Source organism: Anguilla rostrata, chromosome 3, assembly GCF_018555375.3.
Source record: "Anguilla rostrata isolate EN2019 chromosome 3, ASM1855537v3, whole genome shotgun sequence".
NCBI lineage: Eukaryota > Metazoa > Chordata > Actinopteri > Anguilliformes > Anguillidae > Anguilla > Anguilla rostrata.
The window spans coordinates 61753581-61780572 of record NC_057935.1 but is presented as its reverse complement, the minus strand read 5'-3'; the positions used below and the strand labels follow the sequence as shown (position 1 = coordinate 61780572).

Genomic DNA, 26992 nt, shown 5'->3' with positions numbered 1-26992 from the left:
CTCTGCCACCCCCTTCACCCAGTTCCATATATAAGTTAAACAATTAGGGAGTACAGAGGTGTGTGATTAAGAGTGTTCTCTGCTCCAGCGCCAGAACGAGCTGTGTTGAAATTAATTACATTGCTCGTCTTAATATATCCTGCGATCTTCCTCCCCTCTCTCTCAGTAATTATGAAACGTTTCAGCTCTGAGGCACCTTCCCAAAGCTCTCCGCACCCGGCAGTGCTTAAAAGTTTTCTCTCTTTCTCACTCGACTCTGTCTCCTTTTCTCCCCCCTCTCTGCCGTCCATCTTTTTTTATTTTTTCCAAATATTTTTAAAAGTTTCACCTTCGCACATTTGTGCATTCAGCTCTTGTCTGCGAGTCTCTTTCCTGAAACAGTACCAATGACTTCTCTTGCACTCGCTTTCAAAGTGGCTTAATTAGCATGCGGTGCTACCGGAGCAGGTACATGACACCTAACATCAGGTGCTGGCCCGTCTCGGGTGTGCAGACACAGGGAGGGAGCAAGAGAAAAATGTCCATGATGAAGCCAATGCTATTTTTAAAGCAGGAACAGAGTGTGGGAGAGTGTGACAGAACCTGAAGAACAGTCATGGGTGTCTGAAGTCAGCAACAAGGAGAACTCTACATGAAGAACGACTCAACTTTTTAATAATCAGCCATTCACTGTTGTAGTTTTCTATATAATACCTGTTAGTACATAGAGCTGTATTTACATTAGCTGTCTTCAGAAATACATGTACGTCTTTAGAAGGCGACTTCATACCTACCTATGGTCATATAAGTAAAGACATTTTGAATTGAAGAGAGAGGGAGGGAGAGAGTGATGCTGTCGTCACAGGGTTAAGGCTAACATTTGGCCATGAGACACTGGTTTGGTAGAAGGCTGCGGGCGGTCAGCGGCGCTGATTGGCATCCTGCCTGGTTTCTTGGTGTGAGCAAGCGAGACGTTCACCTCGACCTTCTGAAGAGCAGAAGAGTCAGAATAATTCTAACAGAGCCCAAGCTGAGAAAAACCAACATGTCCTACACACTGGACTTTGCACTCCTGAAGAGTTTCAAAAGTGGTGTGTAACGGAGAGAAGGATTACTGAACATGCACTGGAGGAAGACTAGAAACACAAGTAAAACAGATTTCTGCATATTCTATCAACTGAAGAAAAAAAAAGACCCTCTAAATGTTTGTTGACAAATAGTTATGTGGTAACTGAGATGACAAGGAACCATCATTTTCTGCTTCCACAGCTGTTTTATGAGTCTGGCTGTTGTTCATTGGCACACAGGTTCTGCACTGTAATCTTTTCTGATTGGCCATATTTTGCTCCCATAGTAATATAGCATATTTATTATTCAATCTATCATAATAAAATGTTCAGTAATTGAATACTGACTATATTTTCATGTTATAATTAAACATAAACAAGGAGTTTTCAGACGTGTTAACTGACTCTCGGTTCATTTTTCTCCGTGTGAGAACAATTTGTCTGTTAGGAAGAATTGACTGGGAGCAGGAACAATCCCCAAGGACCCGAAAGGTTGAAGTTTGCCTTCCTCTGTGTAATGATAACTTACTGAATGCTTGAATTAATCCAATTAGTAATACTCTTGTTGATGGGCATCTGCAATTGTAGACACTCATTTGTTCTGTTATGCTGGGTTTTTTGTGTCTTTGGGGCTTAAACAGTTGTGCGGTCTTGTTGTCATAATGACTCTTAAATATGCGTAGCATAGATGCAGAACAATGCCTTGAATTCCCATGTATGCTTTACCCCTAACCAGTCTGAAAGCTGTGATAGAAGTTGCAACCTCTTGTTATGAGTCGTCTTCCTATTTCTGGAGATTGTGTGAAAGCAGCATTATCTCACCTCTCTGAGAGCTTCCTGCTGGCCCGAGCCTGCCGCAGTGTCACTGTGCCGCGCTCTACGAGTACTTCTGTTAGCTGCACTCAACCTGCGAAAACAGGCTCAGGAAGTCACAGCACAGGTGAGAGAAGCCGACAGCTTCCCAAAGATGGGAAAGGATCTAATTGGGCATGGGAGGATAACCCCTCCCTTTTCTGTTGCTAGGAAACCTTTGCGCACAGGGAAAAAGAAGGGCCCATTTGACCGGATCTGCTTATTATAGGTCTCTTGTATAGACAATTATAGGGCCCCACCCAGAAGTGGTGATTCTGTTTTTCAGCTCTGCTTGGTCACGCTTGATGTTTCTTGCTCAGCGGGGGATCTATGCTACAGCGCTCCACGGTGACAGTACATCATCGTAAGTGATGAGCACCTGTGCAAATTAGTCAGGTGGATAAGCACTAATCAGACACCCAACTGTACCCAATGGACTGTGTTCGACTCTCTCTGTTTCCCTCTCCCTCTCTCTCCTCATCCACTCGCTCCAACTTCCCGTGGACAGACTGAGAGTAATGGAGGGAAGGGAGCAGTGAGGGAGAAAGGGGAGGAGTGGAAGACAGGATGAGGGAGAAGGTCAGGGCTGAATATGCTCAGCAGCTTGCTGTCAGCTCGACTCTGATTCGTACAGCACAGAGCGCACTTCTGCACATTGAGTCATATCTTCCAGGCTTATTAGCAGTATCGCCACGGCTACGAAGAGAGCCAATGAGAGCACCCGGCTGAGCGCAGTCATAATATGCCCAAGACTGCCCTGAGACCGCAGAGTAGTTTTATTTCCTGTCCTGCTGGGCGTTGACTCAGGTATCTCCGCAGGAGGTAAATTTAAGAACACGCAAATGCTTTATGAATTATGAATCTCCTCAGACGTGCTCCACGTTTGCTCTCGGAACACGCATTATTCATCAAGTTTTGTTCATAGATGCAAAAAAAGTCGTGACGTGTTTACGTTCTACCCTGAGGCACCTTGGGAAAAGGGATATTTTAGAAGTGAAGGTAATGTTCTCCAACCTTAATGCCGACTATAAGTGCGAATATATTTGCTGGAGCATTTTTAATTTGTTTTCTGATTTTAAATGTAATGTTGCACTGCACGAATGCACATGCGCAGTATCATTACCTCAGAAGACTCACAGCAGTATCTATTTTAGGTGCTCGATTAAGTTGTAGTAGACAGGGCTGCCGGGTGAAATTCCTGGTTACCGCCTTGCCCGAGCCTACGTTCAGTTGCGTTTGATGATTGAAATTCTTTTACTGAGCGTTCTTGCTTTGCGGCTCCAACTGTGTCCTAAAGCTCTCTGCGTTAGAACAGCTCAGCGAGATTACATACACGGGCTGTAGCCCCGCCCCCTGCACTATGTCCAGTGTTCCTCTGTTTGTTTACCTTGGTGTGTGCGTGATTCCTAGTCCCCTGGTCGCATGATAATCACGCTGAGTGCTGCCAGGGGTAATCCTGAGAGATGTACTGTAGTGATGTCGGCATTAGCGTGGACCCTGGCGCCGTGGTTTAAGCACGGCCTTCTGTGCTGTGTCATGCTTCTGGACCGCGAACGCGGGAAACATCACGGGTTCCAGAGAATGTCCTCGGATTGTTGCGGTTTGTACAGTGATGTGTGTGTGTGTTTGTGTGTGTGTATGTCCGTGTATGTCTGAGTGTGTGAATGTACGTATGCAAATACGGACAAGCTGCCTAGCTCGTACTGTACCACAAGAGGAGTACACTGGGATCACACAGGAAATTCATGCAACAGATTGATATAATAAAATATTATTGTGCTGTTACTTCACACTTTATTACCACTGTATTAAAGGGAGAGGTGGCCACTTTGCTGTAATTATGCCAAAAAAAAGTGCTGCATTTTATGGATACCGTCTTGCAAATCAGGCCTTGGCAAGAGGAGGACCGATTTGCCGTTCTTCAGTATGCAGACAAGGACCAGACTGGCTCACTCAGGGACCCTTGAGTAGGATAAACATCAATGCCCTAAACCTCATAAGAGCCTTGGTTTTATTTTAAAACGGCAGATACAAATCACAATTTTAGGCCATTGTGTTTTTCAAAGAGACGATCAGTATTTGAGTATTTCTTTTGTTTTTTTCATATTTTCTTTTTCTTGTGGAGATCACATTCAGAAATACTTGTTGACTAAAGAATTTTGCCTGATATGTGCAAACACCATGGATGTGTACCATGCCCAGTATACCATATGTACCAGAATATTTTTTTCACATTGATTTTTTACGTTTCACGACATGGCACTCTACTTTCCCATTTTGTTCTCTTTATCTCTTGACACTGTTCTATCTCTCTCTCTCTTTCTCTCTCTTTTCTCTGTCTCTCTCTCTCCCTCTCTTGCTGGAGGCCTTGACTTTTTTTTACCAGTAATTACCTGTTGCCATGACAACCCTTTTATTCCTTTATATTATATAGGCCTATCCCCTGCGTACACTTGCAAACATTCACACCTAAACTCTCCCACACACATGTACACACGTGTTAATTCTTCCACGTATGTATACAATGTATATATCTCTCACCTAGGTATCATTAACAGACATTCACTCAAACACACTTAAACACCAACTTATGAACAACACACACACACACAGACATATACATACACATACAGGTGTACTGACACATTCCCAAGAAATTATCTCCTCTTAATTTGCATTTAACTGCTGCACGCATAAAAAGTTTTTTTTCTCTTAATGATGGTACTCTTTACATGTGTTTTGAAGGAGGATTAGTTGCTTCTTTTCCTGTCTCTTTATCTTCCATTTTTCTCAGTCACTCACAGCTTTGGCCTTAGGCACATGTACTCGCCAGTAAGGTGGTGCTGTGTTGTCTCACACTTGCTAAAATAAGCAAAATAAGGAGGCTGTAAGTAATAATTAATAAATGAAACTACACCCACATGAACAGTGAATCTTGAACTTGCATGACGTTAAAAGGCAGTAATTTTGGGCCACCGCGTGTAGCAAGTACAGTCTAAGTCTAGTGGCGTCTGGAATTCTGGGGCAGTAATCCGACTTCAGATCAATCGTGCTTAACTGATGGGGGTTGAAAGCGCGGTTTCAGGCGTCCTTCTGGAACACTCAATAAATGCTTGATGAGTTTTCAGATCTTGTGCCTAAAAAGTGACCAGGCCATTTTGTTTGATTACTTCTAACAGAGCTGTTGCTCTGTAGACCAGGGGCATTGTCTTCTTCAAAGACACCTTTCTCTACAGGAAAGAAACGCCCTAACATGAAGTGAAGAAGATCACTCGGGACGGTTAAGTAATGATTTGCCATCAACCGTGCCATCTAAGGGTACGAGAGCACTAAAATCGTGTCAGGAAACTCCGCCCCACATGATTATGGAAGAACCTGTGCCATGGACTGTTGGAACACTTATATGTTTCGGTTTGTTGTTTGCCATCTGTTTATTCGCACCAATGGTGTCCACCTCTGTGAGTCATTCTTCATAAGGGGGTATGCTAAGTGATTGCAGTGTAATGTAATATATCAGTCCCATCTCATGGCTGTGTCCTGTTGTGAATTGTGTGTGTGTTTGTGTTTGTGTGTGTGTGTATGCGCACCCGTGTGTGTTGGTCTTTGCAAGCATGCTGGCTCATATGGGATTAATTCTTAAAACAGTCTTGCAAACAGACAGTTGAATAAACACAGATTTCAGCTTAGCATCTTATTGCTAATTACAATGTGCTTTCCGGCACTCCAGCACTTAGCCTCTCTAATGCATGGCAGCGTGAATCTTTGAGCTGATTTATTTGAGCTGTTCCCATGGGTACAGTGTGTGGCAGTCTCGCCTCAACATACTACTGATGAGTAGTAGTTTGATATGCTGCTCTGTACTTACATTAATTGCTTCAGGCTCTACTATAGTATGCTTAATCATGCCAATTTGACAGATCACACAGACAAATCAGTTGGCCTGGATCCTGCAGTTAATGGTTTCCTCTGTTTGCCATCCATGTACGTTTCTATATAAATGAATTCAAATTAGATTTTATCTTTTTCTTCCATCCTCCCAAGCTTAATTTTCTAAAAATAGGAACGTGTAAGACAAGGTGTATTTTTTCACTGGAGTCTCTTTCAATACAAAAGGACTGTGCGCAGCTATGTCGTATTGTTCCTTGTCAGGTAGCACACAGGGACAAAGGGCAATTTAGGCTACGCCCCCTTTTAAAAAAGAGCCAATAAGCTGATGGAGACTGGAGAGGGGGTTGGACAAAGACTCTAGAATCAAGGAATCACAGCACGGAATTAAGTGCTGTGGTAATGGAAAAACATGGCCATTGACACACAGCTGCGATGTGAGGAACTCAGACTGTGACATCACAGTAAGGGGTTCTTGAAAGAACTTTTGCTTAAAAAGCTTTTTTTAATTATGCGAACTCAGAATGCTTACTCGGCTCATGTTGTTCATGTTGTTGTTCTTTTTTTTTCTTTTTGGTTATGAAAATTGCAATACGCAAAGGGAATATTTACTCTTACAGGAAAGTCTCTCAAGAAAAAACACTTAAGGAAATGAACTGTACCCGCTCTCATTTTATTGTGCATAAACCTGAGAGGATTTTTCTCTTAGGACAATTATATTTTGCCATAAATCGTCCACCGGTCCATTTGTAGTGTTTCTCCCTCTCCCCGCTGGCAGCCTTGGCTGCGTTTGCTTTCCTCCCCATCTCTGGAAGAAGCAGGCCCATGGCCCCCGGGCCACTCCATGGCCTGCCTACCCAAGGGTGGCTCAAACAAAGGGGACCACTGATACGAAGCACCGAGGAGACAAGATCTTAATTGAGCTGCTGGACCGCGGTCAAGAGCAGGCCGAAGGAAATGGAAAGAGAGCAGCGGCGACGGGACGCTGGCAGACGCTGGGAGAGAGTCGGGGGTCGGGTTTGAGTCGGATGGGACGCGTCTTTCGATTACACGGGGTAGATACGGTTCTCCTCAGGAGCGGGTGCTCATCAACACCAGCCTCGCGTTTTCACCCTGTGGGCCACGGTTGGACGCGTGCGCTAGTTCGGAAGTGGCATTTCCCCCTCGAGCTGTGAGAAACGGTGTGCGCATACGTGCGGTTGTGCGCTTGCGTGTGTTTGTGTTCATGTGTTTGTGTGTTGAGCGTGTGCCTGAATGTTATTTAACACCCTTAGTGGCGTCTCTTGCCATATTTATTATTCAAAGACTATCGTTCCTTTTCTCACCTCATCCTTTCTAGCTGTTTTTATTTTCTCGTTTTTTGTCTGTGGAAAGAATGTAAGATTTATTTCCCCTGTCTGTACCTTTTTCTCTCATCTCTAATTCTCCTGTCATTCATTCTCTTCATCCACCTGCTCCCTCGCTCAAATTCAGACACTAATGCTATAGCTGTATCAAGTTTGGCGAATACAAGGCCACAGCCGAATAGCTGTAGTGAGGTTATAAGGCACCAAAGACTGTAACCTAACAAACCACTTGGTTTTACACAACCGCTAATAGTGTTAGCTGTGTCAATAACAGTATCCTCTCTAAACTCTGAGACAGGTACATTGGAGGTACATTTTTGTTCTTTGGGGAACAAAACAAGTACAATAATGTTCTGTTTGGTTACTAAGAAGAACCTTTTACAAGTAGAAAAGGTACAAATAAATTATGTATTGCTGGCTACGGGTACAGTTTTATGTACCTATTGGGTGCCACCCCAGTGACAAGTGTCAGTGACAGTGGTTCTGCCCTAGTGGTCATAAACCCAAAATAACAATGCCACACCCTTCCCTATGAAGCATGTATCCACTTCGGACAGGCAACAACTTATTAGGCCTAATTAAGAGGAAATAACTTATTTAAATCAGTATGACTGAGATTTACGCAACAAAGTCGAGGGAGAAACAAGTGTTAATTGGCTGCAATACAAAGATGACATGCACAGAAAACAAATCAAATGCATTATCTTAAAAAAGCTATCTAGAGCGTGACATCTTGTGGTTGACTTTTCATTCAAATTAAGCTCTCTCTGTTTGAATCTCGCAATGCTACCAAGGGCTGTGTATATATTATAATCTGTAAACAACACAAATGTCAGACACCAAGGTGATTGGCACAAAGAAACAGGAGTAATTATTTTGTTGTGGTTCAAGTCTGGGTCATTGCCTGCTGTAATCTTTAAAAAAAAGCCTTAGAATATCTGTGTTTCTAGAGCGCACTGTATATTTCCCTGTATTTTGCCTCTCTTTTTCTGCGTTGACACAACCTCTGAATCACAATCAATGGCGCATCATCCTCACATAACAACCATAACTGCATTTCAGGAGATGCTGTTACCCAGAGCAACTTACTCAGATTACATTTATACGTATAATCCATTTATACGGCTGGATGCTGTGCTGAAGCCATTGAGGATAACTACCTTGCTGAAGTGTTCAACAGCAGGGTCCTCCCTGGGAATCAAACCCACAACCTTTGCGCTGCAATCCCTGTCCCCTAACGTCATGCCACACTCCCACCCCAGTAGTGCACACGGCGCAGCACAGCAAAGAAATGAAAACCAGGACAGTTTTGTTTATATGATATTATACATCAGACATAAATCTGCAGTAAGAAATTTTTACCCGTTACTCTTTTTATATAGTCCTCTTGCTGTTTCCCTACATAGTTTCTGTATTTTTCTTACATTTTTGTTTGCTCTGTTTAGTGCTTGGATTTATGCCTTTGTTGTATGATGTAAACAACTGTGCAGACGCACTTAAAGTATGTGCTGATATATATTTTTTAATAAACTTGCATTGGGCAAGCAGTATAGCAAAAATATGAATCTGTCCTGTGTGTGTGTGTGTCAGTGTTTGCTATGGCAAGTCATATATATGAATCGAATGTACTCCACTATGTGTGTTTATATGTGCACACGTACTACGTATAGTACATGGGTTTGCGCCTGTCCGATTTATTTTGTGGTTATTTTCTATGTGTTGGGTTGTGTGGGGCTTCACCTGACTGTGCCATGGGCCCTGACTGAGCACCTGCCGCTTCAGGCTGGACCGTAGTACAGGACACAGCGATGATGATAAGGACGTTCATCCCAACGGTAATAACCAGTCAGAGAGGCTACTGGGAGCAGAAGGACAATGCCAGTTCCTTTTTCACTGCGGGCTGCCCGCTGCTGATTACCTGACTGCCTGGAGAGTCGTTTGGAGGGTCATGTGACGCCCTCGCCAGGGTCAGGCCTGACGGTGCGATTATGTGATAAAGCCTCTCCTCTTATCTCCTCGTTTTCTCCTGTCCTCCGAACAATCGCGGTAAACACTCACATGAATTATGAAGTGCTCGCCATCGCGTCGGATTGCTTTGAAACTGGCAGCGCTGCAGTGGAACTCTTCATCAATAATGTAGCAGTGGGCGCGAGGGGCTGTGTGTGCCTAGCACTAGCGGTGTTACATGTTTGTTAGGGTATGCGAGGAAAGTGGATCTGGAGGAGCGTGCATGTATGTGTGTGTGTGCATGTTATTGTTGGGTGTGTGTGTTATTTGTGTTGCTGTCCTTGTGTCTTTCCCTCAGTACATTATGGTCTTGTGAGAATATATATATATATATATATATATATATATATATATATATATATATAATGTGTGTGTCTTTGTATTTTTGAGTTAGATTGCGTGTGGGGGTATGTAAGTGTGAATTATGTATGAATATGAATGTGGAGTCTTTATACTGTATATGTGAGAATATATATGAATATATTCTCACTTATATATTAAGTGTGTGTATGCATGTGTGTGTGAGTGTTGTGTGAGTGTGTGATTGTGTGTGTATGTGTGTGAGTATGATTGTGTGTGTCTGTGTGTGTGTTTCTGTGCGTGTGTGTGTTTTTCTCCCCCTCTCCAGTACAGGCCAGCTGAATAATTGATGCTCAGTGTTTGAGTGGAGGCTCTCTGGTGTTGTCTGTGTGCTCAAGGGTGACTAAATGGCTCAACGGTGGACATATGTCGTTACACTCCCTGCCAAACACACTGCTCTTTCAACAACATAATTCTCGTTTTTGTATTATGGGATAAGTTTTGCCTCATTGCTCTCTCTGTGTGTCTTTTTTCTCTTTCTGTCACACATATTGCATTAATCCTGTCCCACTGCAGTGTTGATCTACTGTGCTGTTATGTCCAAGAGGCAATGGCTTACACCGGGGGGGGGCAATACTCGGACCTGAGAAGCCGCTGTCCGTGTTTTATTTCAAACAAATTTTCTAACCACCTGATTCCACGAATGACCTTAATTAATGAACATGCTGAGGACTTCTGCGGACTCGTATGGTTATAAAATTGGCGAGAAGCGGAGAGTAGATCCCCGGGACCGATTGTGGCCCCCCCAGCTTACGCAGTCCACAGTGACAACCGCCTCGCTCTCGTTGTCTTTGCAGGAAGATGATTGAGGTGAAGATCATTGATGATGAAGAGTATGAGAAGAATAAAGTCTTCACCGTTGAGCTGGGAGAGCCCGTACTGCTGGAGATTGGACAGAAACACGGTGAGTCGGTGGATAGGCATTTGCAGACCAGAGCGTTGGGACTGGGGTGCTCTCTCAGAAATACAGATACAGTGGAGCTACATTTTTGTTCTTCAGGGAACAAATTTGCCAAACGTACCCTAAAAGTACAATAATGTTTTATTTGGGTACTAATCAGCAAAAAAGGTACAAATTAATTATGTATTGTTGTTATGTATTGTCGCCTCTTTTGGAACCTCTGCTCCTGTACACACATACTGTACAGAGGCATGTGCACATCCCTCAAACCATTGTGGGAATTAAATGTCAATCAAAGATCTAAGTTACAGTTAGTGTGGGTTGTTTGTTTCCACAGAATACACACCTTTGGTTGCCTCAGTTAACCTGAAGTGGGCGCATGTTTCAGATTTAATTCTCATTCATTAATGGAAAAGGATATGTTCATCTTTCAAGAACAGAAGACATATAAATTAAGTCAGCTGGTATCAGTTTCTTTCAAAATGTATTTCACTGTATTAAGATGTCTAAGTAATTAACAACTAACAACAGAAAACATTTTAATACTTTTTTGGAGTCTGGCTGCCGGGTAATACAGCTTGCCCAAATCAGGGTTCCACACATAGTTTTGTTTTATTTCTCTGACTTCCGTGAACGCATGCACATGATTTTGGGAAGTGAAAATAACAACAGCAGAAGCACAAGTCTTTGCATTTTTACATTAAAATAACAGGCTCTTCAGCTATTAAGATTAGTTTGATAAGCAGATCCGATTGGCATCGTGGCTGAGATCGGAGATGCCTCTGATGGATGAATATATAGACCAGACTGCGTCTAGTGATACTGTTCAGAGGGACAGAAGAATTAGCCAGAGATATACACTGGACGAGAATGGAAAAAATGAATAAAATGAGGGAAGGACAAGAACAGAAGGCCAACTGAAATGAAATTATTCATTAAATTATTATGGTGTAAAATTAGGATACGTTTGCCCTACATGAAATGCATGTGCATGCGTCACTGAAAGTGGATTGCATACACTACATTTATTTTTAAATTAATTACCTATTAATTTGAATAAATGCACTTATGATTAAAGTTAGAAACAATTATTAATAACCAGGGGAAGAATCTCATTTGAACACAAAGTAATTGGTTTGAACATCACCACCCTGTCTCTACAGGCAGTGTCTGCACATTGCACATTAATTACACGGCCTTACTGTTATAAATCAGTATGCTTCTCTGTCATATTGAAATATCCATTCAAATGCAGACCTTTATCGCACATTCTGTTCTTGTATTGAGAGCAGAATTAAAAAACTTTTATTTTCAACTGTTCCTCTTTCTCTCGCTCGCTCACTCCCTCATTCCTCATTTTGTTCTTCCTCTTTTTCTCGTGCTCTTCAAGTTCATGATCCTATGGGGGTAGGGGTGGGGGCGGCTCATAATGGCCACTTGGAGAAATGATTTAGGAAAGTCTGTGTGCTATTATTTGTTTTTCCTCCTTCCATCATTGGTTTTTCATATTCTTTTAATCATTTTTATATTGAAACGCATATACAGTATGTATGGAAAGCTTACACTCTCATCTCTCCACCAGTGTTACAGTATATTTTCGCTAGGGACATAGATCTTCCAAAAAACCACTGTGAGACATCATCCCTCCAAGATGGCCGAAATCTGAGCGTCTTTCCCCTGGATGTTTCCCTGTTGTTCTGCGATGAACTTTGGAGGGGATTTGGTGCAAAATCAACATGGTGGATTGGCAGGTGCAGAACTGGGTGCTGAAGAGCCGAGCCATGTTTCTCACCCGATCTCTCACCAACAGGCGATTCCAACGAGAACAAGCCGACGATGGAAGCCGAGGATGAGGAGGTGGCGAAGATGGGCTGTCCCAGCCTGGGGGAGCATACCAAGCTGGAGGTGGTGATCGAAGAGTCCTATGAGTTTAAGGTAACGGCAACTCTGCAGGCTCACACACACACACACGCACATACACGTGCACATGCACATGCATGCACACACACGCACACACACAATCACACATGCACGCACACACACACTCTCATCAGGGAATAAATTCAGATATTATCTGCTCCGTTCCTGAACACGGTTGTCCCACGCAGACACACGTAATATTTTCTGATATCATCTTGTGTCTCCTGTGGACACGGCAATTAAGGAGATCAGCGAAAGAGGGAGAATAGATCATCATTAGCCGTAATTAACTGCTACAGTTCTCAAAATCCTTTATAGTAGCGACCATAACCCCCCATATGTGAAATACAGAGGTAGCCATTTTGTGGTGCAGCCCCCACTGGACCTCAGCTGGTATAGAGAAACGAGGATTCCATCAGCCAGTTGAACATGGCTGAAAATCTGAGCAAGCCCTGAGTGCCAAGTGGAAATTGACCTAATATTTACGTTATTTTCAGGGAGTCACAAAATGTTCCTGATTTTGAACTGCTGACATAAGCCAAGTTCCCTATTATGTCACTCAGCAGAAATTTTCTGTCTGAGATTCACTATACATATAACATTATTGAAAGGCACACAAAAGGGTAAATCACGGGCTGATGACATTTGATAATATGGATTCATTTTATCGGAATGGAATTTTTATTAAGACGTGCGACTCAGTTTGATTGTATTGTGCACAATTTTATGTATAGCACAGTGATGGACAGGAAGGCTTATAATGCAAAGGTCATTGGTTTGATTCCCACATAAGTACTTAATCTGAATTGCTTCAGTAAAAATCTAGCTGTATATATAGATTGAATGTAAAATGTAATCAGTGTAAGTTGTTCCGGAAAAGAGTATCTGCTGAAATGAAATGCTAAGTGTAGGATAATTAAGTAACCACACAACACTGCATCAAAATGATGCCATTTTGTCTCTAACGGTATTCAAATACTACATTGATTTTTTTAAATAATACATGCTTAGTAGGTTTAATGATCTCAGAAGGTTAAGGGCCTTTGTGTTACCTTAAGTCCCAGATGGTGTACTTCCAACCATCTCCACTTCATACACTGGAAAATACTCAGTGTTAAATCAGCTCTAAAACGACTCTTACTGCACATGAATGGCCCCTTTTAGACTGATATGTAATCTGCTAGAGTTGAATTAACACTGGACATTTTACTGTGCAGCGCACTCTGGGTACAGAGGGAAGAGAACCCCACCCTCGGGCCGTACTGTCTTCAGGCACACATCCTGCCGCAGTTATCTGCGGCCCGGTCTCTGACCACGCCCTGCCTTGTTTCATTTTGCACTTTGACAAGAGACAGCTACAGGATGTGTATGGCTGTCAGCCGGGATCCTTCCCATGAGGCATCGCTGCACGCAGGAGCTATCGGAGTTTTACTGGCGTGTTTCCTAAGTTGGCAATCTGTGATTAGATATCCAGATATTTACAGTACACACGGACAGTAACAGCTGTGTATGATATGCATAAACAAATTAATGATCTTTTTTTGTGTGAATACATTTGAATATAGCTACCAGCGAAATGTATTCAGTCTGATTTTGCGGGGATCGAAGAAGGACCTGTTGCACACCGTTCGTTGTGCCTTGTTTTAAACTTGAAGTAGAATTCCTTGGAACCAGAGCCTGAGTATAATGTCTGTGTGTGTGTATATGTGTTTTTTCAGAGCACAGTAGACAAGCTGATTAAGAAGACCAACCTGGCCCTGGTGGTGGGGAGCAGCAGTTGGAGGGAGCAGTTTGTCAGTGCAGTCACCGTCAGCGCAGGTGTGCAAGGCTGCGTACCCGTCTCTGTCTTCCACCCTGCTGCCTCAACTTTCTGTTCTCCCTCTCTCCCTCTGTCCCTCTCTCTCACCCTCTCTCTTTTTCTCCCTCAGTCCCTCAGTCCCTCTGTCCCTCTCTCCCTCGCTCTCTTTTTCCCTCAGTCCCTCTCCCCCCGCTCTCTCTCTCTCTCCCTCTCTCCCTCTCTCCTCTCTCTCTCTCTCCACTCTCTCCAGCTTCTCAGTGCCACGGCCTTGCGCTCGTCTTTCTTTCAGGTGACGACGACGAGGAGGAGAGCGGCGAAGAGCGCCTGCCCTCCTGCTTCGACTACATCATGCACTTCCTGACGGTGTTCTGGAAGGTGCTGTTCGCCTTCGTGCCGCCCACGGAGTACTGGAACGGCTGGGCCTGCTTCATGGTGTCCATCTCGCTGATCGGCGTGCTGACGGCCGTCACCGGCGACCTGGCGTCCCACTTCGGCTGCACCGTGGGCCTCAAGGACTCCGTCACCGCCGTGGTGTTCGTCGCCCTCGGCACCTCCGTGCCAGGTCTGCCCCGCTCGTCCCTCTCTCTCTCTCTCTCTCGCTCTCGCTCTCGCTCTGCCTCTCTTCCTCTCCCCGTCCATCTGCATCTCAATTCAGTTCAATTCAGTTCAGTTCATTTCAACATGCTTTATTGGCATGAAATACAAACAGTAAAGATTCCAAAAGCATTATATGTATAACAATAAAAGCTATATCCAATGGAAGGGGAAAAAAAAACATTATTGAAAGCATTTAGTTAACTGTAATTGTAACATTTACAAGTTGAGCAGGTCTCACATTGTACTGTTTATCTGTGCGGTGGTTGTACTCCTGCTGAGTTGTCACTCACTGTCCCTCAGCTTGTGACAGGCTGAAGCATATTGTGCAGCGAGTGGGGCTGTTGACTCTTCTCCCAGAAGGATTTGCAGCTTTTCCATGTTTGTCAGGGAAGGACATATATTTATAAATTTTTAAAAATGTCCTGAAATATATTTTTCTGATTCTTGATCGTTTTCTGATCATCTCGCTCGGTCTGGTTTGTGTCGCTTCGCTGATTTCCGTCATACTTGTGTGAGGATCCAGCCGGAAGTTGCTTGTCACGGCCGTCATGAGCCGATCACACCAGGAAGCTCTGATTCGGGAGCCGAGTCTCCCACTCGCTTTCCAGCTCTTCTTCACACGCCGATTCTATCTGTCGCTCGAGTACAAAGATAACCGCTGATACCGAGCAAATAACAACATAGCAATTAGAGAATAGAAGAGGCAGGTGCTTTTACAAAAGAAGTAAATGTTGATGAATTAAAAATGTAAAAATTCCTGACGTAAAATGGGACGATGAAGACAAAATAACTTTGTGTCTTAGACCCCCTGAGGCGTTTAATTTTGTGTCACTTGCCGCTCTTCAAGGGACTGACAGCCACGAGTAGAGCCGTGCTTTATTTGGAAAGTACATTTATTTTGCTTCCCTGCGCTTTTCCACTAATTTACACGCTCTCTCCGGCTTCATTTCTTTGCCTCACAGTAAAAAAAAAAAGTCTGTGCATTTACAGAGCTTACTGCTGGTGTGAAGGTCAGTTGACATAACTGTTTTGAATGAGTAATAACGGAGTCGTGAACATTTTACAAAAACATTCCTTTTTTCTTTTTTCTTTTTTGGAAAAAACGTGATTATATCCTTCTGCAAGGCTATCATGTGTGTCTCTTTTTATGCATGCACCGTGGTTTATCTGTCAATAAAAGTGACAGTGAAGAGTGAAAGAGAAAGACAAAGTGAAGAGGCTGATGCTGAATCAGTAGACAGGGGCTCTGAAATCTCTGCGCTTGATTGGTGGTATTGCTGTCACTGGCACTGATGTCAATGGCAATGGTCTTTGTTAGTTTAGTTGCAAACGATAAATAGAAAAGAGGCAGTGGTTTTTCTCCCTGTACAGGCAGGCTCCACTGTGCTGGAGTCAGTCCCTCTACCAGTAAGATATTTAAAATGAGTTTATTTTCTTAAGCTACAAGAAATACTACTCAATGATCCTGAGTGTCTTACAAGTTAATTGCCAATTAAGAACTACACCTGTGTCTGGCAGGTTGGCTAATGTTTAACACTAGAGCATCACTCTAGCCTATGCAGCCTGATGAAGGTCGAATTTACTTTGATTTACATGTTATATTGAGAGTTTGGGTCCTATCTCTCTTGGGCAGCACCTATAATAGACTGGTGTGCAACGACGGACTGATACGACCTAAACTACATCCAAAATTAACACCATTGCACATATTGCCTCTCTGCCCTGTGGTCACATTGACCGCATTGGACCGAGGCCTTCTCTCAGCATCCAGAGCTCTGTGGGACCAGCCTGTCTCATGACCAGCTGGTGCCATGTGGTCTGTCAGTGGAGAGGGCAGTGGAGACCAAAGGCAGCCGGGCTTCCTTTGTATTTTGGCCTCATTGCTCATGTGATTCTACAGGTTGCTTACAAGATTGCTGGATAGTGTAATTATAATAATAATAATAATAATAATAATAAATTATTATTATGATTATTATTTTTAACAATATAAGAAAGAATAATAATACTATGTTCAGTGGTGCATAACGGGCAGGCACCTGAAATTAACCTCAAACTTTCAGTTGAAAAGCAGTTTTAATTCGTTTTGACTGTTGACTCATAGAAATCCGCGCCCAGTTGCTCAAGACATGTCAGGACGTGGACATGCTGACACCTCATCCACGAGACCTTCAGTGACTGAGCTGTGTGGCAACCTCCCCCACATCTAACCTGTCTCTGCCATCGAGCACAGTTTTCACAAGGGATTTCAGTTATCGTATGAGCGGAGTAAAGAAAACTACGCTGATGGCTTTGTTGCCGTTCTCAGGGCGGTGTTCAAAATAATGAACTTAATGATGTATGGACAGAAAAGCTCCTCTGTGGAAAAGCAGTCGGTTGTCTGTGGTTTATCTGTGTGCTGTGCGTGTGTGTGTGTGTGTGTGTGTGTGCATTTATCTGCGGTTGAGTATGAGACTGGAAAGCCTCTTACACTGGAGGAAGTCCTCTTTTTGAGGAGTCATTTTTTGAAGAACCCTTCTGAGGTGGTGCTTTCATTTCCCTTATCCCGGTCTCTCCCCCCCCCCTTTCTCCCTCTATGCCCATCAGATACCTTTGCCAGCAAGGTGGCGGCAATCCAGGACCAGTACGCCGACGCCTCCATCGGCAATGTGACGGGCAGCAACGCGGTCAACGTCTTCCTGGGCATCGGCGTGGCGTGGACCATTGCGGCCGTGTACTGGCGGAGCAAGGGGCTGGCGTTCCACGTGAACCCGGGCTCGCTGGCCTTCTCCGTCACGCTCTTCACCATCATGGCGCTGCTGTCCGTGCTGGTGCTGCTGTACCGCCGGCGGCCCTCGGTGGCGGGCGGGGAGCTGGGGGGGCCCCGGACTGCCAAGCTGGTCACTGCCACGTTCTTCGTCTCCATGTGGCTCGTCTACATCCTGCTGGCCTCCCTGGAGGCCTACTGCCACGTGCCTGGCTTCTGAGGGGGCAGGGCTGGAGGGAGGGCGAGAGAGAGAGAGAGAGAGAGAGAGAGAGAGACGGCCTCCCTTTCCGTCGGCCGCTCATACCTTCCCGTCTCGTCGGCGTCGTCATTGGCCCTTATGCCTCAGAGCTGCCAAACATCAACCCCCAGAGACCCCCGCTCTCCTCCTCCTCCTCCTCCCCCGACACCTTCCTCCCATCTCCTGCATTCATCTGGTGCAGTCTTGGTCAGTGTTCGGCTCGTATGGATATAAATGCCATGTTTTTATTTGTATTTCTGTGACTGTTTTTATGGTTTGGTTTCTTAATTTATTGTTTCTTTCTCCTGTTGACACTGCTATGGAGCCCTTGCCGCTCCACCTGCACACCGAACATTCTCAGGAGAATCTGGAACCAGCCGAGGGTTTCTCTGTCCGACTGAGGGGAGGGGCACTGAAAAGCAGGGTTGTTTTGTCCAGTGGTGTGTTTGTATGCAATCAACACATGCTCTTTCTAAACGTCCTCCATTTTGAGTGCTTATTTGGTTATGTTTTCCCTGCTTTTCTCTTCCCACTCTACCTTTTTTTGTTGTTGTTGTTGTAGTACATTCCCTTCTGCCTGTTTGCCCCAAAACAAATGTTGAAACCCTCCCAAGTCTGGAGTATGACTCTCTTCCCACCCTGTTCCAAATGAGACAGCCCTGCCCCTTCCCAAAGACCAACTCTAATTTTCACTTACTTCTCAACAGTGTCATGTGCTCGTCTTGTTGTGAAAATGTAAAGTGGTTATCATGTGAAGAACAAAAGATGTGAAAACGAAACTGAGAAATGAAGAAGAAGGACCCAACAGCATGTGCTTGGAAAAGGAAACAAATTTTGGGAACTGGACACACCAAGTAGGCCAGTGTCTCCTTGTGGGTTCATGTAAACCATAAGTTTACAGTGAGTTTACCCATTACACGGAAACTAAGGAGCCAAAATCAAAAACTGATAATGGAGGACTTTATGGTGGACTTCTGCTACCAGAAGATGAATATGTATCTAGAAGATAATGGTATTAGTTACTTTAACTGTTGTCTCCAGCTATATATGATACATAAAGAATAGTTCTTGGGTGTGATATAAACAAGAACGCCTGATTTTATTAGGAAAACCTAACTACTTCAGACACACAATTTCTGGAGTAATGCTGAAGATCAAAGCTTGTTTTTAAAAAAAGGTGTTAAGTAGAATCTGAGAGGTTTTTAATGTTACGGTGTCCAGTGCTATGTGACAGATTCCTATTTTGTGATATCTGTCTAAATGTCAAATAGATACATGTTAAAAGCACAGTTTGATGGGAGACAGCTCCTTTTGCCAGTCAGAGATGCCATATAGAGGAAACGGATGACCTCTGGATGACTCAGATGATCTTTAGGAAACTTGACACATATCTATCACTTGGGCCTGAACCACAGTTAATACCAGTTGGCTCTTCATCATGTTATTCTTTTGTGATGGGACCTGACAAGCATTTTGGGAGTTGCTAGAAGATTACATCAGTGCTTTCATTAATATTTCAGTTCTCTTACGAATGAGCTTAAGAAAACAACAGGAAAGGGAAAATATTTTGGTTGTTCAGTACTGATCCACATTGAGTTCCAGTTGTTTCCGCTAGTGATTCTGGCCAAATTACTATGCCATGTTATGCAGACGCTTCTGTTCTGTTTGTAAGAATATTGAAAGTATTATGGTATATACAAACAGCTTTCTCAAGGACATTGCCTGACATCACAGGCGTATTGATGGGCTTTATCATTAGAAGGTGTTTTGACAATGGATTGCCACATTAAAAACACACCTCATCCAAAGGAATTTAACATTAACACTTGTGTGTCACATCTGCTTTGAGATGCTATTTTTAGTATCTTACACTTTGTCTGGAACTGTCATATGGTGTTGCTACATGCTTTTTTGTGTAGTTTGATTAGATCCCATTTGGCATACTGGTGATAGGTTGTAGTGGTGTATCGAGTACTGTTAGCAAGGGAAAGATATGAACCTTGTGTACATGTTGTAGGCCTGAGACACGGTCACCCAAGCCTGTCCTGACTCAGTGCTCAAGTTATTTCCCGTTTAGTGTCCTCACAAGGAAGAATTGAATCTTTGAGTTTATCTTCATCTACATACTGGGTTCTGAAATGTGGTAGAAGAACCGTTGGCCAAAACAAGAGTGTGCTGCCCTTCCCCCATGGCAGCCAAACCGCCATGCTTGGGAAGTGAGAGGACCGTGGTAGAGCACAAGTCCAATAAGGCCTGCAGCACCCTTCAGTCATGCCCAAAGTCTTCAGACTCCATCCTTGTGTGGCCTTGGGCATTTCATCCGAATGGAGTCTCAGTTATTGCAGCTTGGTCCCCGAAACATCTTCACATCTTCACCACTGTTCTTTCATCGTGCATTACAACTGCCTGTATTGTGCTTGTAAGCCTGTGAGCAAAATCACCCTGACCGTTATTTACAGTTGCTTGCTAGAATATGACAGAAATCCATCCTGACGCTTATTCATTCCTTCTTTCATAAAGACTGCAAGAAAACATTGATTCTGACTATTCAGATGTAGCGTACAACCAGGGGAAGGGAATTCATTGTTTCTAACACAAACTATCAATGAAATGTAAAGGCTTTGAAACAGGCTCTCTGGCAATGGTATTTTGCGGAGGATAGACTGAGGTTGGCCAACATGCCATTGGCGTGGTTTGGTTTGCTGTAGCCCTCAGCTTGCCTCACATATTGCTGGCTTACAGACCTGGTGGGCATCACATGGCCTAGTGGTGGAAAGAGTTTGTGCCCAGAGGATACGCACATGCCACATCGCCCTGCTTTAGTGCACAGAACTTGGGCTGCACTTTGACCTCGTTCTGATCTCGGATGAGCTTCCATCTGCTGCTCTCACAGATAACTGAGCTAGTCGGTGTTGTGTTTGGAAACTGAGTTCATGTCATTCAAGTGAGTGACTTAAGTTGAAGGCAGGTATTTTTAGCCTGTGTCCGTAGGATCATTCCTTTTTTGAAAAATAAAGGGAGAGCACAGTTCACCCTCCTTGTGTATGTTTACTTTATTCAGATGAAAAGCAGAGAGAGTAACAGATGCAGGACTCCTCCTTGGCTTGAGAGTCAGCTGGCCTATGGACTGTGGCACATTTTGCCAGTCAACCATAATGTCATTCGAAACTCCTCCACTTCCTTCTCCCCTCAGTGTCACAGATCTGGGATGGGCGCTTGGAAAGTGTTATGGGAACTAATGTAAATGTGTAGAGCGCAACCAGTTTTGCTACAATTCTGATGACAGAATATAGATTTGATATACCTCCATTGCTCCTGTTATGTGATTCATTTTGTAGAATAGGCTATGAACAATTTTGTCAAACAATTAATTTTACTTTTCTTTACATTTCATTAACTAACTGTACTGTGATATGCATAACAGTATTACTGTCATTGTTTTCTCGAACTCCAACATGTAAACACATGAAACTAAATGAGCAAAATCTTACCACCAGTCCAGTGCAATCCAGTATATTTTGATGTTTGATACTTGTCTGGCATTTGGCAAGGTTTTGGTAGGGCCATCGGATGCTATTCCATTTTCAACAGAAGTTTTAGACCGTTATGAATTTCGGAGTCATTTGCCTGGTTTCAAGAATCATGTAAATTATCACAAATATAATACTGCCTTTAACAATTTAACAACACAGCTAAGAATTTGCCTCTCTGTTTAATTGGGCCTCACTTGCAGATTTGGATTGTAATGTTATGTGAAAGATATCAATAAATGTATGAAAGAAAGGGCGGAATGAAATATAGTCTGTCATGCACGGATGTGTGCCATTTTTTTACACACTTTGTCTTTCACTCCTCCATTTAATAGTTTTATTTTGAAAAAATGCTGAAATATCTTGAAAGGAGGTAAAAAGTCAAAAAGAAAATTAGAACAGAGCAGCCAAAAGAAGGAACAGATTTAATGCATGTATTTTTATTTAGAAAATGTATTTATATACCAGTATTCTGTATTATATTCGGAGAGAAAGTACGCAGTTAGTATATTTTTAGCCCCTCTTGTTGCTAGGCGACAACCTCCTGGAGTCATTGTCTTTCTGTCGTTACGTTGTCTCTTGTCGTCGTTTGTTGGAGGGGGGGAATTTTGGTTGTAATCTCCTTATAAGGCCATTCCCTGTCACTCTCCCTCACTCGCTGCAGTCCAGCTTAATGAATCGAAGAGCCGTCCTTGTGAAAAGAGAATCCCCTAATTGGATTTCGGGGCTGTTTTTGGTCTCGGGGGTTAATTGTTACTGTATCTTGCACTGTAAGCAGTATGGGAAAGTGGTCAGGGTTCCGTGCCCATATCAGCAGGCAGTGACGTACGTACAACTCTGCTGTGAACATCCTGACCCAGAAGCTACAGTATGCTTTGGCTTTCATCGTAAATGTCCTTTTATCAGTAGAATTTGGCCATGCTAGTGTGTGTGTGACTGCATACATATTCATACCCTTACATGAAAGTGCGAAACTGCATGAGCGTGTCCTTACTGATACATTCCCTATCTGTATTGTCTGCTGGTAGCCTTCCCCAGCCCCCTAATCCAATCAGTGAGAGTAGTTTGTCTGGGGGTCACTGACTTCTTGTCTGATAGCAGGTGGAACACGAGGCTGCAGAAACACACAGTACTCTTATCACTAGCGCTTAACACTTAACACTAACAGCCCTCCTCTGCCCCCCCCCCCCCACACACATACACGACGCACGCACCTACGCTTACACACGCTCACTCGGATGTACGCACACACCTGACTAACCTGCTGCCTCCCCTAATCTTTCCCGCTCTCTCCCTCTCAGTTTTGATGGCAGTAATGATACTGCTCCTTAACAGGAAGAGCAGATGTGTGTAGGAACGTGGGATAAGGTCACTCTGGTCCATTTCAAGAATATCTGTTTTTCTTTTATAGAATCTGCTGTGATCCCTGCGTAGATACCTATACCAAAGATATGGGATACACACATGAGGTTCTATAATAAAAAAGTATTGCGTTCTTTATTTAAACTAAAAGTTGTATTGTCAGATCTAAGAATATATGGCTGGAAGTCTACAGGTGCTAGGGTGGACTGCACTGGACTGAAATTCCTTTTGCTCAGTGTATTGTATAGAATTTCATAAGAGTGCCGAAGTATCTGACCAATAAGCCACAGAATAAACTGAATCACTCTGCAAAATAAGATTCTCTATGTAATCAATGCTATTTTCTTTCCTTGGTATTAAATCTCATCCTTTGTTTTCACATTTTTTATTATCTTCTTTCTAATTTTCTAATGTTTTTCCTTTGTCAATTGAAAGAACACTATGATGAATGCAATTTTGCAGACGTTTAAAGAACAAGGAAAAAAATAGTTACGTTTGTATTGGTATAAAAAAAGGTCTCATGTTCAAAAAGAAATGTTGCAAATGATGTTTAGGTTCATTATTTGCTTGTTCTATGCATGCCTATGTCATTGCAGTGTAGATTGCTTGTCTGTCGCTGATGTGCTATGCTGAAATTCCCTGTAAATTTCCTATTTGTACTTGGACTCCATTGTCTTTTGCGGTGTTGTGTGCACTGTAGATAGCGATGTTAAAAATGTCTCTGTATGCTTTAAAAAAAAAAATGTGCGTGCACTGTCTGTCTCATTATCGCATTCTATTAACTTGAAAACTATCAGCTTGTATTTGTTGGATTATTATTGTTTTCATCAATCCCTGTAGTTCTGTTTTTTTTAAAAAAGGAATCACAAAGTGCTTTCAATCTGGATGTTATATTATTTTATTAAATTCATTTTTATTATTTGTTTTAGGAGCAAATCCATTTTTAAGTATTTAATTTGGGGAGTGCAATTAGAACATGAAAAAGTTTATCCACCCAAAAAAGTGGATGTTTTCCGTACCCTTAGATCAGTGTGTCAGCGTCAGCAGTGTACGTGTGTGCATTTTGTGTGTGTGTGTGTGTGATTGTGTGTATGCGTGCAAATGTGGTTTATGTCTCTCTCCAACTCATTCAAATTCTGCTATGTGATGTAGAAATGTTGTATAAAATATTTTTAAAATTTGAAAAAAAAAAGGAAACAACTTTTGTTTATTAAGAACAAGTATTTGTCTTTATTTATAACTGCATTAAAGCCTTAAAAGGTACTTTATCACTTCTCTTGACTTGTGTGTTATTCTGCTTAAGAGTAGTGCCATGGGGGTTGCTGGGTGTCTCATCCTGTAAAGGCTCTGTTCCAGTACATGGATGGACCAGTGCACTCCGCAGTCTGGTATTAAACCCAGACCAGAGGAGTGGTATGATGCACAGTTGGCTCTGGCATCACCCAGGACAACAGCAGTGTCACACAGAATGACGGCAGCCCCTTGTTGATTGGGTGCCCGCAAATTGAGTAGCAAATGAATGAGTCTTTGGCAGTCTTTGCTGAGTGTGTTGTGATAAGAAGGGGCGACTGATGTCACATGCCTCAGAGGAGAACACATGCTTGTCTGCAATCTCCCATTTAATAGCATTAGTTGCCCCAATGAGCGCTGATAAAATGGAAAACAAAAAATTTGGCTATGGAATAAAATGTGTGTGTTCTCTATGCGCCTGCATTGTTTGCAGACAGTTTTGCACAGGTGATTTTACGCCTGTAAACACCTGCAGGTGTGCTTCTGCTCTCAGTTACCCTGAACTTCCACCTCGGGGTGTTCCCATAAAAAGCCTATTTTCTAAAATTGAATTGGAGCTTTACTGCACATATGTTTCAAATTCTGGAAGTCTGAGAATAGCTACTTGGAAAGAAAGCCCCTGGAAGGTGTGTATTGGGATATACTAAGGCCTCTTAGCAATCTACAGTAGCTTTTAACCTGTGAATATCAAGTAGGGTGACAAGTCCCAAGTCAGTGGTCCTTATATTTTTTACCTGCTTAGCCGGTGCCTTTGTCAGGTGTGACTTTCACAGAATTGCATTACACACATCTTCCTTTATACGGTTTGGCATTTACTGAAGCACTTCTGAAGGGAAATGCTGCTGAAGAGTACAATGGCGGTACCCCACCTGGGGATTTAACCTTACCGACCCAGGGCCTTGCCTTGCGCCTCAATCACTGTACCAAACAGATTTAAGAACCCTTCCATAATGAACTTCTTCTGCTATGAACTAATTCAATCGAGCTCCTTGGGTTTTCTCATAGATAGCCGGGGAAGGAAGTTTTAATGAAACTGCAATATTATTCACACTTTCAAATCCTTAAGGAGTCCCACAAGGTCTGTATAAAAATATTAATGGTAAAAATAAATATTTATATATATAAGCTTCCAGACTGTTGACAGATGGCTGTTATTCTCCCATTGACAGGAGAGACTCAGCGCAGCATGACACAAGGCCACTGGAGAGGAGATCGGGACTGCTGGGCGGGGGGAGGTCGGACTGGGGGGGTGAGTTGGCAAGAAATAATGGAGAGGAAGAAACAGAAAAGGAAAAAAACCACACCCCCCCAGGGAGAGAGGGGACGGAGCAGTCCAAGCACGTAGGGAAAACCGCCCTTAACAAAAGAAATGAAAAGAAATGAAAGGGAGAGGAGCTGAAAGAAAGGGAGGCCTGTGACGCCTTCAGACAGAGCAGCGGGCTCATTTTAAACGGGGGCCTTGTGCGGCGAGACGGCGCGGAGAGCGATGACCGCCGGAGCGTACACCGATATTACCCACAGTGCCCCCGGGACCAGCGGCGGGGCCGGCGAATGACACAGTGATACACTGACTCCCATCCGCCGGCGGTTAGTGGGGAGAAGGCGCCGGGCGGGTGGGTGCGTCTATTTACAAAAACGCTGCAGCAGGCCCCCCTGCGTCCTTCAGCATCGCCCATCCCTGACAGGATAAGCAGCAACCACAGGCTGCTCATCAGGCATCAGTGCAGCTAGAGAGCAGGCTGTTTGTTGATGTCTTTTTTTTTACTCCTTGGTTTTAGCGTTTTAATAATACAAGCTTTTAATGTTTTTTAAAATATATTTTGTTCTCATGCATTTTATTTTGTCATTCTACGCTTACTGTGTTTTACTTTATTATATTTATTTTGTTTGGAAAGCAGTTTGAGCTAGATTTTAACGTATGAAAGGTGCTACATATAGCTATTATTATTATTATTATTCACTCACTGCCAGAGTAGGACTTAGCCGCTAGCATATCCGTCGGTAGTACTGTATGGAGTGTAGTGTTTGAAACAGGCACGGACTCCCAGGCGGACGCATTGGAGGAACGCATGCACTTTCGCTGCAGTACTCCTCCTAAGGGTGGCGTAGCGGCAAATTGGGAGGCACAGTTGCCAATTTCAAATTGAGGGTGAAAAGCAGGAAAAACTGTTCTTAAAAAAAAATGCACACGTAGCACACATTTTCAGCTGGCCTGCAGTACTGAAGAATGACCTTCCCACCGCAGAGTGAATTACAGGCATATGGTGGGAGAGTGTGAGTATTGACCTTTGACCCTCCTGTCAAAGGTGCAGTCTGAAGTTTCTGCAGATGAAGCTTGGATTTGGTTCCCCTACATTTGCGTCACTGATCTTGGATCAGCTCGAAGGTCACGCGACCTGCCAGCTCAGTGCAGCTCTTTCAGCTTCACGTGAAGGCTCCTCCCTGCGCCTCAGCTCCGCGGGTTTATTTCCGCTCCGAGAAACCGCTTGCGCCCCGTTTATCACCGGCGGGAACGGGGAGGAGGCATAAAGCTAACTCCGCTACAAAAGAGGCTGGGGCCGCCACTTAGAAGGACTTAGCAGAAGGTGGAACAACGCGCCCGGAGAGCATCACAATGGTTTCATTTTTCTTCAGAAAGCAGGATAAATCTGCTCTCCCTCAGCTCAGCTTAAGCTCCTCTGCCTGTCAGGCGGCAGACAGGAGCCTCTAAACCCTGACAGGCCTCAGGCCCGGAGAGCCCGGAGAGCCCGTTTCCGCTCGCGTCGTTGTCATGCGGCGCGGCTGCCCGCCTGGCCGGCTCGGTCCGCAGCGGCCGGGGCGTCTCGAGCGGCTCGCTTTATTCGTCCGAGCACGTCCGAGCAACTCCGTGCCTTTCTTCAGCATTCGACAAACTTCAGAGCGAGTCCCTCTCATTTTTCACTCCTTACACGTGTCATTTATAAAAGAAAACAAATCCCTTTTTTTTTTCCAGTGGTAGCAGCCTTTCACAATGGATTGACCAGATTACAGTCTGTGAGCAAGTCGAAGTAAGTCTCTGCCCAATATGACATAGTTGGACCAATTAGAGGCACGATAAATTCTTTTAGTGCATGCAGAGGAGAAAACCTAGTTTAT

General features: G+C 43.7%; 1 protein-coding gene across 4 annotated transcripts in view; it reads left to right on the top strand.

The window, feature by feature from the left end:
• The window catches only part of LOC135251555 (sodium/calcium exchanger 1-like), a 74453-nt gene extending 50597 nt beyond the window's left edge, over nt 1–23856 (top strand). For 3 of the 4 annotated variants that reach the window (XM_064329118.1, XM_064329121.1, XM_064329119.1), the window contains exons 5-9: nt 10294–10400; nt 12208–12332; nt 14036–14135; nt 14405–14677; nt 17299–23856. In XM_064329118.1, the coding sequence (XP_064185188.1) occupies nt 10294–10400; nt 12208–12332; nt 14036–14135; nt 14405–14677; nt 17299–17678 (985 nt within the window). In that variant the 3' untranslated portion in view covers nt 17679–23856. The remainder of the gene's footprint in view (nt 1–10293; nt 10401–12207; nt 12333–14035; nt 14136–14404; nt 14678–17298) is intronic. The other variant, XR_010329155.1, reaches the window with a different exon arrangement.
• Nucleotides 23857–26992: the final 3136 nt, after the last annotated feature.